General features: G+C 45.7%; 3 protein-coding genes across 7 annotated transcripts in view; 1 reads left to right on the forward strand and 2 right to left on the reverse strand.

The window, feature by feature from the left end:
• LOC109906727 (neuronal membrane glycoprotein M6-b-like) overlaps nucleotides 1-5,546 on the reverse strand; it is a 34,958-nt gene extending 29,412 nt beyond the window's left edge. The window contains exon 1 of one of the 2 annotated variants that reach the window (XM_020504592.2): nucleotides 5,412-5,544. In XM_020504592.2, coding sequence (XP_020360181.1) covers nucleotides 5,412-5,415 — 4 coding nt within the window. In that variant the 5' untranslated portion in view covers nucleotides 5,416-5,544. Of the gene's footprint in view, nucleotides 1-5,411 lie in introns of both variants that reach the window. The other variant, XM_031792500.1, reaches the window with a different exon arrangement.
• An 851-nt stretch (nucleotides 5,547-6,397) lies between these two features.
• Nucleotides 6,398-8,617, reverse strand: LOC109906730 (gem-associated protein 8-like). Its single transcript, XM_020504597.2, has 4 exons — nucleotides 8,502-8,617; nucleotides 8,176-8,226; nucleotides 7,625-8,000; nucleotides 6,398-7,426 (listed from the first exon to the last, which is right to left on the reverse strand). Exons 2-4 carry the CDS (start codon nucleotides 8,176-8,178, stop codon nucleotides 7,167-7,169), a joined length of 639 nt encoding a protein of 212 aa, XP_020360186.1. The 5' UTR covers nucleotides 8,179-8,226; nucleotides 8,502-8,617; the 3' UTR covers nucleotides 6,398-7,166.
• Nucleotides 8,618-8,633: 16 nt separating this feature from the next.
• On the forward strand, nucleotides 8,634-17,082 carry LOC109906728 (motile sperm domain-containing protein 2). 4 transcript variants are annotated; one of them, XM_020504594.2, is made up of 16 exons: nucleotides 8,634-8,814; nucleotides 9,112-9,197; nucleotides 9,286-9,343; nucleotides 11,045-11,200; nucleotides 11,535-11,621; nucleotides 11,958-12,112; nucleotides 12,693-12,753; nucleotides 13,080-13,118; nucleotides 13,214-13,338; nucleotides 13,749-13,904; nucleotides 14,042-14,139; nucleotides 14,332-14,425; nucleotides 14,519-14,615; nucleotides 14,776-14,905; nucleotides 15,052-15,154; nucleotides 15,502-16,265. In XM_020504594.2, the coding sequence occupies exons 2-16, from the start codon at nucleotides 9,165-9,167 to the stop codon at nucleotides 15,652-15,654; spliced, it is 1,545 nt and encodes a 514-aa protein (XP_020360183.1). In that variant the 5' UTR covers nucleotides 8,634-8,814; nucleotides 9,112-9,164; the 3' UTR covers nucleotides 15,655-16,265. The 4 variants fall into 4 exon arrangements, with proteins under 4 accessions (XP_020360183.1, XP_020360184.1, XP_020360182.1 ...); XM_020504595.2 differs by having other exon boundaries at nucleotides 8,698-8,814; nucleotides 9,116-9,197; XM_020504593.2 differs by having other exon boundaries at nucleotides 8,708-8,809; nucleotides 9,109-9,197.
• The last annotated feature ends 547 nt before the right edge of the window (nucleotides 17,083-17,629 follow it).

Below are 17,629 nucleotides of genomic sequence, written 5' to 3' on the forward strand. Positions count from 1 at the left end.
ATAGGGAAGGGAGGGGAGTTAGATAGGGAAGGGAGGGGGGAGTTACATAGGGAAGGGAGCGGAGTTACATAGGGAAGGGAGGGGGGAGTTACATAGGGAAAGGGAGGGGGGGAGTTACATAGGGAGGGGGGAGTTACATAGGGAAGGGAGGGGAGTTACATAGGGAAGGGAGGGGGAGTTACATAGGGAAGGGAGGGGGGAGTTACATAGGGAAGGGAGGGGAGAGTTACATAGGGAAGGGAGGGGAGTTACATAGGGAAGGGAGGGGAGTTAGATAGGGAAGGGAGGGGAGTTAGATAGGGAAGGGAGGGGGGAGTTACATAGGGAAGGGAGGGGAGTTACATAGGGAAGGGAGGGGGGGTTACATAGGGAAGGGAGGGGGGGAGTTACATAGGGAAGGGAGGGGGGAGTTACATAGGGAAGGGAGGGGGGAGTTACATAGGGAAGGGAGGGGGGAGTTACATAGGGAAGGGAGGGGGGAGTTACATAGGGAAGGGAGGGGGGAGTTACATAGGGAAGGGAGGGGAGAGTTACATAGGGAAGGGAGGGGAGTTACATAGGGAAGGGAGGGGAGTTACATAGGGAAGGGAGGGGAGTTACATAGGGAAGGGAGGGGAGTTACATAGGGAAGGGAGGGGAGTTACATAGGGAAGGGAGAGGGGAGTTACATAGGGAAGGGAGGGGGAGTTACATAGGGAAGGGAGGGGGGAGTTACATAGGGAAGGGAGGGGGGAGTTACATAGGGAGGGGGGGAGTTACATACGGAAGGAGGGGGAGTTACATAGGGAAGGGAGGGGGGAGTTACATAGGGAAGGGAGGGGGAGTTACATAGGGAGGGAGGGGGGAGTTACATAGGGACGGGAGGGGGGAGTTACATAGGGAAGGGAGGGGGGAGTTACATAGGGAAGGGAGGGGGAGTTACATAGGGAAGGGAGGGGGGAGTTACAATAGGGAAGGGAGGGGAGTTACAATAGGGAAGGGAGGGGGGAGTTACATAGGGAAGGGAGGGGGGAGTTACATAGGGAAGGGAGGGGGGGAGTTACATATTGAAGGGAGGGGGGAGTTACATAGGGAAGGGAGGGGGGAGTTACATAGGGAAGGGAGGGGGGAGTTACATAGGGAGGGGGGAGTTACATAGGGAAGGGAGGGGAGTTACATAGGGAAGGGAGGGGAGTTACATAGGGAAGGGAGGGGGGTTACATAGGGAAGGGAGGGGGGAGTTACATAGGGAAGGGAGGGGGAGTTACATAGGGAAGGGAGGGGGGAGTTACATAGGGAAGGGAGGGGGGAGTTACATAGGGAGGGGGGAGTTACATAGGGAGGGGGGAGTTACATAGGGAAGGGAGGGGGGGAGTTACATAGGGAAGGGAGGGGGAGAGTTACATAGGGAGGGGGGAGTTACATAGGGGGGGGAGTTACATAGGGAAGGGAGGGGAGTTACATAGGGAAGGGGGGAGTTACATAGGGAAGGGAGGGGGGTTACATAGGGAAGGGAGGGGGAGTTACATAGGGAAGGGAGGGGGGAGTTACATAGGGAAGGGAGGGGGGAGTTACATAGGGAAGGGAGGGGGGAGTTACATAGGAAGGAGGGGGGAAGTTACATAGGGAAGGGAGGGGGGAGTGGTAGTTACATAGGGAAGGGAGGGGAGAGTTACATAGGGAAGGGAGGGGGGAGTTACATAGGGAAGGGAGGGGAGTTAGATAGGGAGGAGGGGAGGGAGTTAGATAGGGAAGGGAGGGGGAGTTACATAGGGAAGGGAGGGAGTTACATAGGGAAGGGAGGGGGGAGTTTACATAGGGAGGGGGGAGTTACATAGGGAAGGGAGGGGAGTTACATAGGGGAAGGGAGGGGAGTTTACATAGGGAAGGGAGGGGGGTTACATAGGAAGGGAGGGGGGAGGGTGGGAGTTACATAGGGAAGGGAGGGGGAGTTACATAGGGAAGGGGAGGGGGGAGTTACATAGGGAAGGGAGGGGGGAGTTACATAGGGAAGGGAGGGGGAGTTACATAGGGAAGGGAGGGGGGAGTTACATAGGGAAATGGAGGGGAGTTACATAGGGAAGGGAGGGAGTTAGATAGGGAAGGGAGGGGGAGTTACATAGGGAAGGGAGGGGGAGTACGATAGGGAGGGGGGAGTTACATAGGAAGGGAGGGGAGTTACATAGGGAAGGGAGGGGAGTTACATAGGGAAGGGAGGGGGTTACATAGGGAAGGAGGGGGGGAGTTACATAGGGAAGGGAGGGGGAGTTACATAGGGAAGGGAGGGGGGAGTTACATAGGGAAGGAGGGGGGAAGTTACATAGGGAAGGGAGGGGGGAGTTACATAGGAAGGGAGGGGGGAGTTACATAGGGAAGGGAGGGGAGTACATAGGGAAGGGAGGGGAGTTAATAGAGGGAGGGATTACATAGGGAAGGGAGGGGAGTTACATAGGGAAGGAGGGGGAGTTACATAGGGAAGGGAGGGGAGTTACATAGGGAAGGGAGGGAGTTACATAGGGAAGGGAGGGGGAGTTACATAGGGAAGGGAGAGGGGAGTTACATAGGGAAGGGGAGGGGAGTTACATAGGGAAGGGAGGGGAGTTACATAGGGAAGGAGGGGAGTACATAGGGAGGAGGTGGAGTGGGAGTTACATAGGGAAGGGAGGGGGAGTTACATAGGGAAGGAGGGGGGAGTTACATAGGGAAGGGAGGGGGGAGTTACATAGGGAGGGGAGTTACATACGGAAGGGAGGGGGGAGTTACATAGGGAAGGGAGGGGGGAGTTACATAGGGAAGGGAGGGGGAGTTACATAGGGAAGGGAGGGGGGAGTTACAATAGGGAAGGGAGGGGAGTTACAATAGGGAAGGGAGGGGGGAGTTACATAGGGAAGGGAGGGGGAGTTACATAGGGAAGGAGGGGAGTTACATAGGGAAGGGAGGGGAGTTACATAGGGAAGGGAGGGGAGTTACATAGGAAGGGAGGGGAGTTACATAGGGAAGGGAGGGGAGTTACATAGGGAAGGGAGGGGAGTTACATAGGGAAGGGAGGGAGTTACATAGGGAAGGGAGGGGAGTTTGAGGGTTCAAGAGACTCCAAGACAAAACACTGAGATCCCAGGAATGGAGACACATTGGGATAAAAGTGTCTGAATAACACAGGGGACAGGTCACAACTCTCCTCTCGAGAAGCAACCACTGTTTGATAAAAACAGATCATAATGCATTTTGCTTTCCCGTCTATCTTGTGCATCTTCTGGTCAGAGAGCTCAAAAGCCAAGGAGCTGAGGATGGAAATCGAGGCGGGAGTCTGGGGTCTCCCAATATCTCACCACCGTCTTTGCTGACATGCATAACCCAGCCCTCCTACTCCACCCCCCCACTGTTTTATCTGACTAGCCCCGTAATCCCTCTGGCCCTCTGGCCCAGATACTGTAGGCAGCGCAACATGATGTCACATCACACACCCCCCACCCCCACCATTTCATATATCCCCCAGGAAGCCAGGGTCACATGACCAGGGCCTTTGCTTCAAAACAACCCGCCCCCCACCACCCAGGAAAATGTCGCACCTGCGCCTAGCCTGTCGCTCCAATGGAATCCTTTACAGTGATCACACAGAGGCCAAAAATAAGTCATTTTGCAGGAGGTTAGTATCATCATTGCCATCGTCATGGTTCCCATGTAGATGCAAAGAAAGATTGACACGGCTACAAATAGGCATGCTCGGCCTGTATGTGTGTGTGTGTATGTATGTATGTACACGCACATGAGTGTCCCCAGATCACACGTGACAGGATTGAGACGGTGCTTTTTAAGCTTCCAGCATACATAGCTGTCGCTATGGCAACAAGTTATCTCAACGACCCATCCATCCATCGTCCCATCTCAGAGACCAGAGAAACCAATGGTTGCATGAAAGTCTTAGAAATGGCTCCTACCACGGGATTGGCTACAGTAGCCAGACAGCCAATGGCGGTCATGGAGATTTCTTTACAGTGAGAAGTGGGGTAAGAGAGGAAAAAGAGAGGAGTAAGACTTCCGCTCCAGTTCACCATTTACCCAAATATCCTACGTTAGTTTACCAAGTGTGTGAGTGTGTGTGTGTGCACATGTTCATCAAGTGTGTGTTGAAGAGGCTCTTCGCTGTTCAACTCACAATGAACAAATGGCCATTTATTTTATTTAACAATGATTTTACCAGGAAAGTTGACTGAGAACACATTCCCATTTACAGTAACAACCTGTGGAATAGTTTCTGGGGAGAGACTGGGGGATGAATGAGCCAATTGGAGCCATCTCTGTCTGTGAAGCACTTCATGAAGCAGTGACGCAACCGCTTCCTAACCAACCAGAGGAGAGCAAAGAGAGAGGAGAGCAAAGAGAGAGGAGAGCAAAGAGAGAGGAGAGCAAAGAGAGAGGAGAGCAAAGAGAGAGGAGAGCAAAGAGAGAGGAGAGCAAAGAGAGAGGAGAGCAAAGAGAGAGGAGAGAGATGGCGTCTTATTGGAGAGGTTGGCTGACAACTAAGTGAGGTCCTCGTGGGTAGTCAGTCAGTGTATAGCACGACGGTTCTCTTTTGATTAGTCAGTCAGTGTATAGCACGACGGTTCTCTTTTGATTAGTCAGTCAGTGTATAGCACGACGGTTCTCTTTTGATTAGTCAGTCAGTGTATAGCACGACGGTTCTCTTTTGATTAGTCAGTCAGTGTATAGCACGACGGTTCTCTTTTGATTAGTCAGTCAGTGTCATAAGTCAAACTCTTTGCTCACACTGCAAGCAGAAACCATTTCACTACGAGAATATTCCCAGTCTCTGTTGGGGCAGAGCGTAGTCTGCCATCAGACTCCATGGATACACACTGACGGGTCGGCGGAGAATGTCCAGAGTAAAATGAATTATTCCAAGGCCACAGCTGGGACATAACACTTGGATTCTTTCCCATCCATTTGGTCTACAACAGGGGCCAGGACACACTCACCGCATTCCCTTAATTTATTAGCGTAGATAGAAAAAGCTGATATAATATAAAACAGAATACAAAAAAAAAGGATTTATTATCTGTAGGCTACTACATTCTTTAGACCTATTAGTTTATTGGATTATAATTTGTTGTTGTTGCGTAAAGTCAGCCAAATCACAGAAAATGCTCAGCATTCATGCATTAGACAGTAGACTTGATTAGGCAAAGGAACTATGAGAGCGCAGATCGGATGATAGAATTTATACCTGCCACCATAAAGAAAATGACTCAACATCGCCTTAATCTTGTCAATTGATCGTGCGTGTAGGCTACGTCTACCTCTATCCTGCTGAAAACCATTGTTATGACATTAAAAACGTACCCAAGTATGAAGTTAAACAAAAAAATACATGTATACTCAAGTTTTCCAGTTGAAGAAAAGGAAAGTATTTGGGTATTAATAAATGCACCTACCCATTTTGTTACTTTCGTAGAATTTCAGTGCTTGGCCGATGCGATGTGACAAAAAGTTCTGCAAGTGGGGAACTGTTTCGTGCAGGGCGCGCGCTGGAGCACCAGTGCACGAACGCTCTCCCCGAAATCAATGCACCCCATACCGCAGGGACGGGGGAAGGGTGAGTGACGTCGCTGCTGAGCCTTGGGCCCTTTTTAGTCAATAGAAAAGTGTACTAATGTCTGCAACAAAATTGCATTCAACATATTTTGATCTATATAATGACATGCTTGATGTAGTATTTTAATTTTGTATTTAACCTTTATATAACTAGGCAAGTCAGTTAAGAACAAATTCTTATTTACAATGAGGGCCTACCCAGCCAAACCTCGGCCAATTGTGCGCTGCCCTATGGGACTCCCAATCACAGCCGGATGTGATACAGCCTGGATAGTAATGTTTTTTGGGGGGGTTGTTTTTGTCAATACTGTTACAGTGCCTTTCTTATTGTCAAATGTAATAAACTTGAATGGGACAAGATAAGTAACATCAGTGTTTATGGTAGGGGAGGAAATTATCTATATAATATCATGTGACCTCTTGGATTGGCCTCCATGGCCAGTGGGCTAAGAGTGAAATGCCAGGTGACGCAAGACCTGTGCAGCTCCTGCCCTACACAGAACGCCACCAACGGTTTGCTGCACCATGACCCCAATGTAAATGGCAAGCGTGTGTAGATGTAACTCACTAGAGTAGAGGTCTGGTTCCGTGTGCTGGCCTCTTTTCTAGCAGTTGGACCAGCTGATTACCTGTGACAGTAAGTTGCTTTAAAAATCAAAGCCAAAACCTTCACTACAGCTATGCCGGAATCCACTGAGTGGCTGGATTCTCATATATAACAGACTCAGACCAAATTAAATCAAAGTACCAAAATTCTATTTACAGGGACATAAATGATCATTAGCCTCACTGAAACAGAATTTGACATTTCAAATCTGATAACGTATTTAGAGTTTCAATTCATCACAAACATTCTTTATTAGAAACTATATCAACAATCTTATCTATAAAAAAAAATACAAGCGATTTTGATATAAAACAGACACGTGGGAAGAAACCAACACATTGTTCTACCTGAGCCGCTGAGACAGATACAACCCATCTGAATGTTGAGAAAGAAGCAGACAAACATTGAGGCGGAGGCTATTATGCAGTATCTGGAGATGATGAAATCAAAACCATCTCTTTCTTCATTTATGGTTGAATGAAATAGGAAAGAAATCCCCCCCCCAAATAAAAAATATATACAAAAAACAACTACCGTGACAGCAATAAGAGGATCATAGATTGAAAGCTACCTGGACATGAAACCATGCTCGTTGACAGAACAGGTAGCCTGAAAAAAAGATTTCACTTTTGAGTCTAAACTCAATTTGCTGGGGGAGCTTAAACATTTATGCAAATTGTGTATACTCGTCCTCTTCTTGTGCCTGCATCTTATGAATTTGATTGTGAAACCAGAAGAACAGAAATAACTGGCTAAGAATGACAGAAAAAAAATCCCCCCCCCAAAAATGTTGGTTGACATAAGATTTTATGGTGAGAGGGGAATGTTTAGGCACTGTGATCAGGTTGCAGGGAGTACCTCTCCGTTTCGATCAGTTTCCTCCCTTCTGAACATGACCCAGTTTCTCAGCTCTATGTTTCAGGGGGTTGTCTCGTCTGGAACTGTGTTGGTGGGCTTCATTGGAAGAAGATGGATGTCCGTAGTGGAGCTACAGTTTTAGAGGGATGACGGGCCAGTATTTGGGCTGTTTCTTGTCACAGTTTCTGTCAAAGGTGAGCTGCATGGCCGCCTCCATACCCTGGACCTTTGCCGCGTCTTCCCCGTACAGCTTCTTCATCTCAGCGCCTCGGCGCTCGCCCGGCCGCTCAGAGGGGGGCAGCGACCTGCCGTGCCAGGAAATTCTGTGCATGTCCTGGTCGGCCAACACGTAAGTATCCTGCTGCTCCGCCTCCAGCTGCTGCTGCTTCTCTGTGGGGAGGAACACAGCCTCAGAATACTTCATAATTCATTACATGTAGTTGTAATAGTGCGTTAAGTTGTGTACTTATACAGCAATATGATCAAAAGACCATATGACCGTGGTGTTAGGGGGTTATTATAGAGTTATTAACACTCATTGTGGAATTTTTTAGATGTAGAGACTGACACACACACACACACACTCACTGAGCTCCTCCTTGTGCCGCTCAGTCTGGGCAAAATACTGGCGCAGCTCCTCTGTGATCTCCATGTTGCTGACATCACATTCGATTTCGCTGTCCGAGCCACTTTCCCCGTCCCCCTCCTCGTCATCTGCACCCCCCTCCAAATCCTCTTCCACATGGTCCTTAGCAGCGACCGTCTCCTCTGCTCTCCTCCCTCCACCCTCTCCCCCATGCCAGTCTGCGTAGCGTTGGGGGTAACCTGGCCCGTAGGCAGCCTGCCAGGCCTTTCTGTAGGCCTGCCTGTGTCTCTGGTGCCAGTTCATAGCCTGCTGGTAATGCTGCCAGTAGTGGCCATACACAGGGTGGGCAAACCAGGAGTAGATGCTACAATGGTCCTCCTGTCCAGGACAACAGAGGATGGATGAGATTGGCATCACCATGATTCATTGATAACACCCAACCAACATACATTGTTTCATCAATGTTTAACGTGCACAACTAACCAAAAAGTGCAGATCTAGGCTAACCAAAAAAAGTCCAATGTGGCATCTTGATTCTAGAAAGGCACCTTACCATGGTGGTGCTTCTCCTGCAGCGTGGTTTAGATCGCAGCTACAGTCTCGTCTGTAAAGGGAAATGTATTGTTGTCATAAAACACTTCATTTCAAAACTAGCTAACGTTAGCTGGCTAGCATAGGCGCTCCGGGGGGGCCATAGCGAGCAAATGATCAGCAGCTAACAATGACATCATCAAAACAAAGATGGAGGCAGCTGGCGGTTAGACACACACCAGAAATAAAATAGATATGTCCTCAAACGTCAATAGCTATAACATTATTATAGACGGTAACTCATTGTGAATAAATGCACGATACGTTATATCGTATATAGCTCGTTACCTTCATTTAGTGCAGTACACTCAAACGCTGACAAACGCATACGGCAACCAAGAACAGGGTGAAAAAAATATCCCAGAAGCCTTTGAAAAAAATAAGCTATTTAGTTCACGACTACATGGTGCCACCTAGTGGATAGTAGTTCAAACTAATACATAGAGAGCAAGTCGGTTATTTAATCAGATGTGTAGCGCAAGGGCAAAAACCAAAACGTCCAGCCATGGGGGGGCCCAGGACCAGGACCAGGTTTGGTAAAACTCTGGTCTAGAGAACTTCACCTGTCAATTGGCAGTGGCACACACACACACACACACAGGTGCCGAAGATTTTATATGCAATTTGTGCGTCATACATGTGCTCTGCTACAGCTGTAGTCCAAATTAAATTGTTTGTTTTTGTTGTCATTAGAATGTTTGAGTGTTCAGTGTTGACTACAAAATATGTTGTAAACTATCCAACCTCATACTGTACAATCATTGCATCCATTTTGCCTTTACCAAACAAAGTGGCAGGGCCAGACTGTCGAAATGACATTGTGGCTTTTAAGCATTTGGAGTGTCAGTTCGTCTGTAACAGCTGAAATGTTGAAACATGATGGTCTACTTCCTCCCAGACAGCGCGTCAGGCACACATCCGAACCAACTGGTTTTGGTTTATCTTTTGAGCATGACGGACGCAAGATCGGCTTTATCAGAGCAGGTAAGCCTAATAATAACAGTAAAAGTTGACATTCTAGTTGTAACATTTGAAGAATTGGCGATATTTTTTAATCTTTCCTCTCAAACAGGACATTCAAAAGAAAATAGAGGAAACAAGAAAACGATTCCGTATCGAATATGCACAAGGTGAGCGCTCTGGTTTCTACTTGTTGTCCTGGAACAGCTGTTTGTGTAGAGTACAGTCGTGGCCAAAAGTTTTGAGAATGACACAAATATACATTTTCACAAAGTCTGCTGCCTCAGTGTCTTTAGATATTTTCAGATGTTACTATGGAATACTGAAGTATAATTACAAGCATTTCATAAGTGTCAAAGGCTTTTATTGACAATTACATGAAGTTGATGCAAAGAGTCAATATTTGCAGTGTTGACCGTTCTTTTTCAAGACCTCTGCAATCTGCCCTGGCATGCTGTCAATTAAATTCTGGGCCACATCCTGACTGATGGTAGCCCATTCTTGCATAATCAATGCTTGGAGTTTGCCAGAATTTGTGGGTTGTTTGTTTGTCCACCGCCTCAAGGATTGACCACAAATTCTCAATGGGATTAAGGTATGGTGAGTTTCCTGGCCATGGACCCAAAATATCGATGTTTGTTCCCCGAGCCACTTATTTATCACTTTTGCCTTATGGCAAGGTACTCCATCATGCTGGAAAAGGCATTGTTTGTCGCCAAACTGTTCCTGGATGGTTGGGAGACGTTGCTCTCGGAGGATGTGTTGGTACCATTCTTTATTCATGGCTGTGTTCTTAGGCATAATTGTGAGTGAGCCCACTACCTTGGCTGAGAGGCAACCCCTCACATGAACGGTCTCAGGATGCTTTACTGTTGGCATGACACAGGACTGATGGTAGCGCTCACCTTCTCTTCTCCGGACAAGCTTTTTTCCGGATGCCCCAAACAATCGGAAAGGGGATTCATCAGAGAAAATTACTTTACCCCAGTCCTCAGCAGTCCAATCCCTGTACCTTTTGCAGAATATCAGTCTGTCCCTGATGTTTTTCCTGGAGAGAAGTGGCTTTTTGCTGCCCTTCTTGACACCAGGCCATCCTCAAAGTCTTCGCCTCACTGTGCGTGCAGATGCACTCACACCTGCCTGCTGCCATTCCTGAGCAGGCTCTGTACTGGTAGTGCCCCGATCATGCAGCTGAATCAACGTAAGGAGACGGTCCTCACGCTTGCTGGACTTTCTTGGACGCCCTGAAGCCTTCTTCACAGTAATTGAACTGCTCTCCTTGAAGTTCTTGATGATCCGATAAATGGTTGATTTAGGTGCAATCTTACTGGCAGCAATATCCTTGCCTGTGAAGCCCTTTTTGTGCAAAGCAATGATGGCGGCACGTGTTTCCTTGCAGGTAACCATTAATAACAGAGAACAATGATTCTGAGCACCACCCTCCTTTTGAAGCTTCCAGTCTGTTATTTGAACTCAATCAGCATGACAGAGGATCTCCAGCTTTGTCCTCGTCAACACTCACACCTGTGTTGACGAGAGAATCACTGACCCGATGTCAGCTGGTTCTTTTGTGGCAGGGCTGAAATGCAGTGGAAATGTTTTTGGGGATTCAGTTCATTTGCATGGCAAAGAGGGACTTTGCAATTAATTTCAATTAATCTGATCACTCTTCATAACATTCTGGAGTATATGCAAATTGCCATCATACAAACTGAGGCAGCAGACTTTGTGACACAAATATACATTTTCATTCTCTAAACTTTTGGCCACGACTGTAGACTAAAGTAGGAGTGCACTGCAGCTCAACTGAATTCAATGTACCACACAAACGCACAGAGTAATAGTACTGAGCGACATCCATTTTCCCACAGACTCATCAGACAAGTATGACTCCAGGGATGTGGACAGGTTATGGAAGGATGATGTTTTGGTTGATGGTTATCTGGAGTGGCGCCACTTTGAGGTGGAGGACACCTTGAAGATGATCGATGAGAGTCTTCAGTGGAGAAAAGAATTCAAACTGAATGGTGGATTGACCTTTGCCTTTACAGGGACTTGATGTGAACCAGTGGCCTTGTCCCATACTGTATATCTGTATTAATGAACATATAGCTTCAACAAAGAACAGTAGAATAGCTGGCTAGAACACATACCAGATTATTATGCATTCTGCAAATTGCTGACATACTTCCACTCGTTGAACATGATGGTGTTGATAAGATGTTTTCCGCTTTGAAATTTCATTATGTTATGAATAGTGCTATATAAGTATAATATATAAGAATGATGTATTATTATTATAGACCGCATTGATAGTCCGGTGTGATTCATTTTATTTTTTTATATCCCTTTCTCTTTCAGACATCAACGAAAGCTCTGTTCAAAAGTCTCTATTTGAGTCTGGCATGCATTATCTCCATGGCTATGATAAAGAGGGCAACAAACTGTGTAGGTTTTTTATTAGATTTTTTTGAACATATGTGCTCACTGTGAATCAAGAAGGTTCTGTTGTGAAAATGTTGTTTCTGAAATACCTCATTTATGGCCACCAACATTTTATCTCTTGTAAAAGCCTCATCCTTTCTTTGGGGTGCTGTGATAATTTTTCTATGCATCTCACTATTCAGATTGTAGTTTCCTGATTTAGGTGCAGACACAATTCTAGTTAGGATTGAGATTGGAATCTTGAATTTTTGTATGGGTGATTACAGTTTGTCTTTTTTTGAGCTATTTGGGTCTCTGCCTTGAAGGCGTCTGAGGATTACCCGTATGCTGTCTGCCCAGTCTGGTTCAGGGTTAAGCTGCACGTGAAGGATGTGAAGATGTTGACAGAGAAGAAAAGGTACGTGGCCTTCTGGTTGGAGAGCTACGCCCGGCGGGAACCAGGGATTCCCCTCACCGTGATCTTTGACATGTCCGAAGCGGGTCTAAGCTGCATTGTAAGATGTCTGCTCTCTCATTCTCCTCTAGCCGATTTGTGTTGTGGAGCTTGGTGTCAATGTCCAAACATGTTGTGTTAACAAGTCACTGGGTGGATCTTTACAAACTAATGCTTGTCTTTGGGTGATTTTAAACTACCTTTGTGAAGACCCACTAAGGTAAACCTGAACTATCCTCACCTATTCTACACTCATGCATGTTCTGTTATTTCCTTTCCATATTATGTACAGTGCACTGTGCATGACAAGCACAAACATGTAGTAGATGGCAAGCTCTGAAATACTAGATGCTGACTATTAATTGTATTCTAACATTTTTCTCTCTGAAGTGGTTTCTTAGGAGCGTAAGATGGTATAAACAGAAGCAGTGTCTGGAAGACATTGAGACAAAGTATTCTCTGTTGCCCAGTCTGGGTCATGCCTTAGCTTGGGGCTCAAAATATGGCAGGAGACATGCAGTACAGCTGTGTGCTTTCAAAACAAGTTTCTCCTCACATACCAGGGTGAAAGATATTGGTTTATTTGTTGAAAATATTTATTTGAATGATAGGAATTCTCTCTTCTCTTTTCTCTTGTATAGGACATGGATTTGATCAAATATATAATCAATTGCTTCCAGGTGTATTACCCTAGATTGCTTTGTAAGTATCCCTTTCTTCTGGTGTGCTTCCAACACAGGAGGTTGCTGAGGGGAGGACGGCTCATAGTAATGGCTGGAATGGAGTAAATGGAATGATACCAAACACATGGTAGCCATGGGTTCGATACCATTCCATCAATTCCCTTCCAGACATTACTATGAGCTTGTCCTCCCAAATTAAGCTGCCACCAGCCGCCTATGGCTTCCACCTGGTGCATTTGGTCCCATAGCGTTAAAGGACTCAGTGGACCCAATTGCATGCCTTTATTGCCTACAGAGAATGTCAAATGAATCATGTTATGATTTATGTGTCCTATTTAATTTCAGGCAAAATGCTCATGTACGAGATGCCATGGATCATGAATGGTGAGTCACTTAAAGAAGAAATTGCTATGCTTCCACTCAATGTCACTGTTGCAGGCAATACTACTAACTACACTCCCCCCATCTTCTGTATATAGCGGCATGGAAGATTGTGAAGAACATGCTCAGTCAAGACGCCATCGACAAGCTGAAGTTTGTGTCCAAGAGTGACATCCAGAACTATGTTGATAGGGAGAACCTCCCGTCCTACATGGGAGGAACTGTGTGTAACTTACCGCTCAATGGCCACAATGACCCCCATGCATCCAAATATCTACTGAGTACATAAGCACATGCAGATGTTAAAACATCTGTGTATGCCCATTGGCTAACATGACAACATGCATGCACATTGCTTTCGGTACAGTGCATATGATGCACAAGGCAGACACATGACTGACATATACAAGAGTCATACATCCACGTTCTCATTTAAAGCTGCTGTGTCTTTGCACACACACATACTCGCATACATACAAACAACGCCATTTGCTGGTATCATGCATACAGTACATAAACCAATACTCTTTTGTATACACACACACACCTTTCCAGAATTCATCACCAGTACGTTATACTACAAGGATAAATAAATACATTTATTTATGGAATTCTTCTCTCATTTTCTCCCAGGACCCATTCAAATTCAGTTACCCACCGTTGCCTGATGACGTCTTCCAGAACCCCATATCAGAGACTGGACAAGAGGATGACACTGAGTCAAAGGATGATGACCTGGAGGCCAAGGACACCCTGGAGCCGAGCTCTCCTACACTCAGAACCAGAAATGTTGTCCTTCATTTCCCTTACGACACCCCTTGGTTTTAATACTGAACTTTGTGACACTCAAATCTCATAAGTGCATTGAATGATATCAACAACAGTAACAATAGTGTCCTTGATTTCTCTGACTTTGTCTGAGGCAGGTATACTTGGCCCAGGATGGGGACAATGATGGCTCCATCAGATGGAAAGGATCCCGTAGGCCAACCGTCACTTTCAAAGGCACCTTACTCTATATCAGGTTAGCTTTGGATTCTGTGTATTTGCCCTGATACATACAGTATAGTTTAAGCACTTCCAAAACGTATTGAGTCACATAGTTTCCAACCACAGACCTCACACTACCTTTTAAGGTTATGAGGCAACTGTTTACACTAAGTGCTGCTAGACGGAGATGATATGTGGCTCCCACACTCTCGCTCTCTCTTTCCAGTCCTGATGATGAGTTGTGCTTTGGCCACAGAGAGGGTGAGAAGAGATGTCCGATCATGCTTAATAATGTCACCAAAAACCAAGTGGCCTTCAAGGTCAGTTCTCATGTTGCTCTTTTTAAGTGTGTGATTGCATCATTACAATATACTTGTATGTATGAGAGCAGCCTTCTTTGTGTTTTGCCGCAGGTGCGGACCACAGCCCCAGAGAAGTACAGGGTGAAGCCCAGTAATAGCAGCTGTGGGGCGGGCAAGAGTATGGAAATCACTGTGTCACTGCATGGAGGTACTACATATCGTAGCCCTAATTCTTCCATCTCCTCTGTCTCTATGTAACATAAACCCATCATTCAGGTTTTGAGAAGGTCAAGGACTAGCCCATGTGGAATTGTTGCTGTCCTCTAATTGTTTGTGGTCGAATTCCCTCCTCTCTGATTGGCTCTCAGGGTCCCTGTGCTCTCCTCAGGACCGCTTCTTAATCATGGCTGCTGAGATGGAGCCATGTAGCGGTGGGGGGAGCACAGACCTCGCCCAGTTCTGGAAGGGTGTCCCAAAGGCTAAAATAATGGAGCACAGGTAGCACCATCTATTACACACAAAGAACACAACTCAAACCAGTTTTATGAGTATTGGTTTGTTGACTGTCACCAAAGGCAACTAGGCCTCGAGGACGCATGTGTAAGGACTGTTCACCAATGGTCTTCTATTTTCTTTACCTTCAGGCTGCGGTGTCGAATGCTAGAGAGCATCAAGTCGGCACTCAGCCCTGTGACTGACAGGTCTCACAAAATGGAGACCAATAGCTACCAAGACATGCACACCATGGTGAGTTGTGACCTCGGGTGACAGACACTGACACACACACACACTTATTATGCAAATGTCTCAATAGGACAATTACATATGTAGTATTATCTTTGCATGCTTAAATGTTCAATCTATCAAGTCCATCTGAAGTCAGTTTGTGGTCTGAAAAAGGTCTGATACTTCACCTGGGTCGTGTTCCATATGGAAGGGAAAGTGTCTTTAAATGTTTTGCAACTGAAGACAAAAATGGGCATTACTTACGGGACAAGGGCAGGTAGTCCTACTATGTTTCGGTCTGTTTTCTTCCATTTGGTGCCTAATGAATATGCCCCGGATGCCGTTGGTGCCCTCTGATCCTCCCCCAGCTCCTTCAGTTGATGGCCAGCAGCTCCAGGCTGGAACAGAAGATGGACCACTGCCTGTGGTGGCAGAAGCTCTTGACTGTACTGGTGACTGCACTGACGGCCTTGGGCTTCTCTGCCCTCTACATACAGTACACTGGGGAATGGCCATTTTGAAACTTTCCCACGGTGGAGGAAGAAGACAGAAGGACCAGTCACAGTGGAGTCAGGATGAAAGTCGATTTCTGATTGGAGCAGAAATATGAGGAACTGCTCGCAATCCACTCTATGACCTTTGAACACTGAATATAATTATATTTCCACACGATCAGGTTGGAATAATACTGTGAAATTATGAAAGTAATTATAATGCCCTTTTAAGTGTGAGACCTGTTTGAGTGGGTGATGGCTCGAAGGGATCTAGCTTTCGTCAAGTTAACGTCAGACTTGACTTTTCGTAGCAGGTTAGGAGAATTAGGTTAAGGTTGGCAACTTTTTACATTAATTTGACGAAAGCTGGAGCCTTTCTCGCCATGACCGTTTCGATGGAATGGAGTTTTGGCCTGCCTGGTGACCTCACCAGGCAGTAAATTATTTAATAGACCAATAAGAAAGAGGGTTGCAAACCTCTCTGCCAATAACAGCTAGTTTTCAGTTTTCCCGTACCCACTCAGACCACTCCCAGGCAGTCCTAGCAAAATTATTTCTTGAGAAATTTCACTTTGCTAAAAAGCTATTTTTGTTTCTTTTCTGACCATGTTTTCAATTAAAATCACAGTAAGGTACTACATTTTTACCCAGAAAATGATTTGATATTGAGATAAAAAACAGCTGCATTAGACCTTTTTAACCTATTTTCTGAATTATGTCTAACTAGAACTATTTACTATGGGTTTATATGAATGGAAGACCACAAATAGAGTTTTATAGTCTTGGTGTTTATACAGTGTAATTTACATTAGTTGTTACGTTGTAAAAGTCCTGTAGCATTTTCCCTTGATTCCTCTGCAGAAGCAGCCAAATACCAACATACACTCTGATATAAACACATTTATTGATTTGATTTAAAGATAATGACACTCACTCACCTCTCTCCCTTTGACACCAATGCTCTGAAGCACATTCTGAGATATTTACGGAAGTAATCAACGGTTGTTGTTTTTTTTAAACACCCGTCTGTCACTATGCACTCCACATCCAACTCACAAGGAATTGGGAGAGACACATTCATACATTTTTCTGAACGAAATAGGCAACGTTGTTTTTAATTGGTCTACTCTACTGCATAGTGTGTGGTTGGCTTCTTTTGGCAGAGGAGCCCCGCTTTGAGCAGATGGCTCTGGGGTGACCTTTCCCCTCCGCTGATGTGACAGGCGTTCTGGAGGGAGGTGTAGATGGAGAGAGAAACAAACGTTCTCCTCCCAACACCTCCACTGATTAGCTGGGGACATGGCGGCTAGGTGATACACCTCAGACAGAGATAGACAATTTAATGGCTGACACGCATTCCGTGCGACAGATGTGATCACTAGGTGTTTTTTTTCTCTCTCCCTGGTAGTTTTCTTGTGTAATTATCTTGACTGTTATTACACTAATTGAGTGTGATTCACTATTTGACTCCCTCTTTGATGCTGAGGTACGGCCTTCCAAGAATAGATGTAGAGATGTACAGCAACTGGCACATTAGATAAAGTATGTGTGATTGTTAAGTGGTGATCGTATTGCCCCCATCTTCTTTGTCATTGGTGACAATGGTTCTGTAGCCTAAACCCATTTATTACATCTATTGTACACTTTGGTAATATCTGTAATATCAGCTATTGGTCGGTCTTGACTTGATACCAAAGAACATGTTCCACAACTGTGGATCATCCTTGACTGTTTTGGGACGTGTCCTCATTCTGTGTAGGCTATGTCTGCCTGCCACCCAAATGTTGGTTATACTAGAAATCCATAAAGAGAAGAGAATGGGAGCCATTGTGGGGGTGTAGTAAGAAGCTAATTACAAGGTGTCAAATCCCCATGGATGGAAATGGGGGGACCAACAGTTATATATTATGTGAGAAGGGAAGCAGAACAAAAACAGCTTTTAGTCATTGCACGACAAACAAGCTACAAATCTCAGGGGAATATAATCGTATGATGTGACAAT

This window comes from Oncorhynchus kisutch, linkage group LG16 (genome assembly GCF_002021735.2).
Source record: "Oncorhynchus kisutch isolate 150728-3 linkage group LG16, Okis_V2, whole genome shotgun sequence".
Taxonomy (NCBI): Eukaryota; Metazoa; Chordata; class Actinopteri; order Salmoniformes; family Salmonidae; genus Oncorhynchus; species Oncorhynchus kisutch.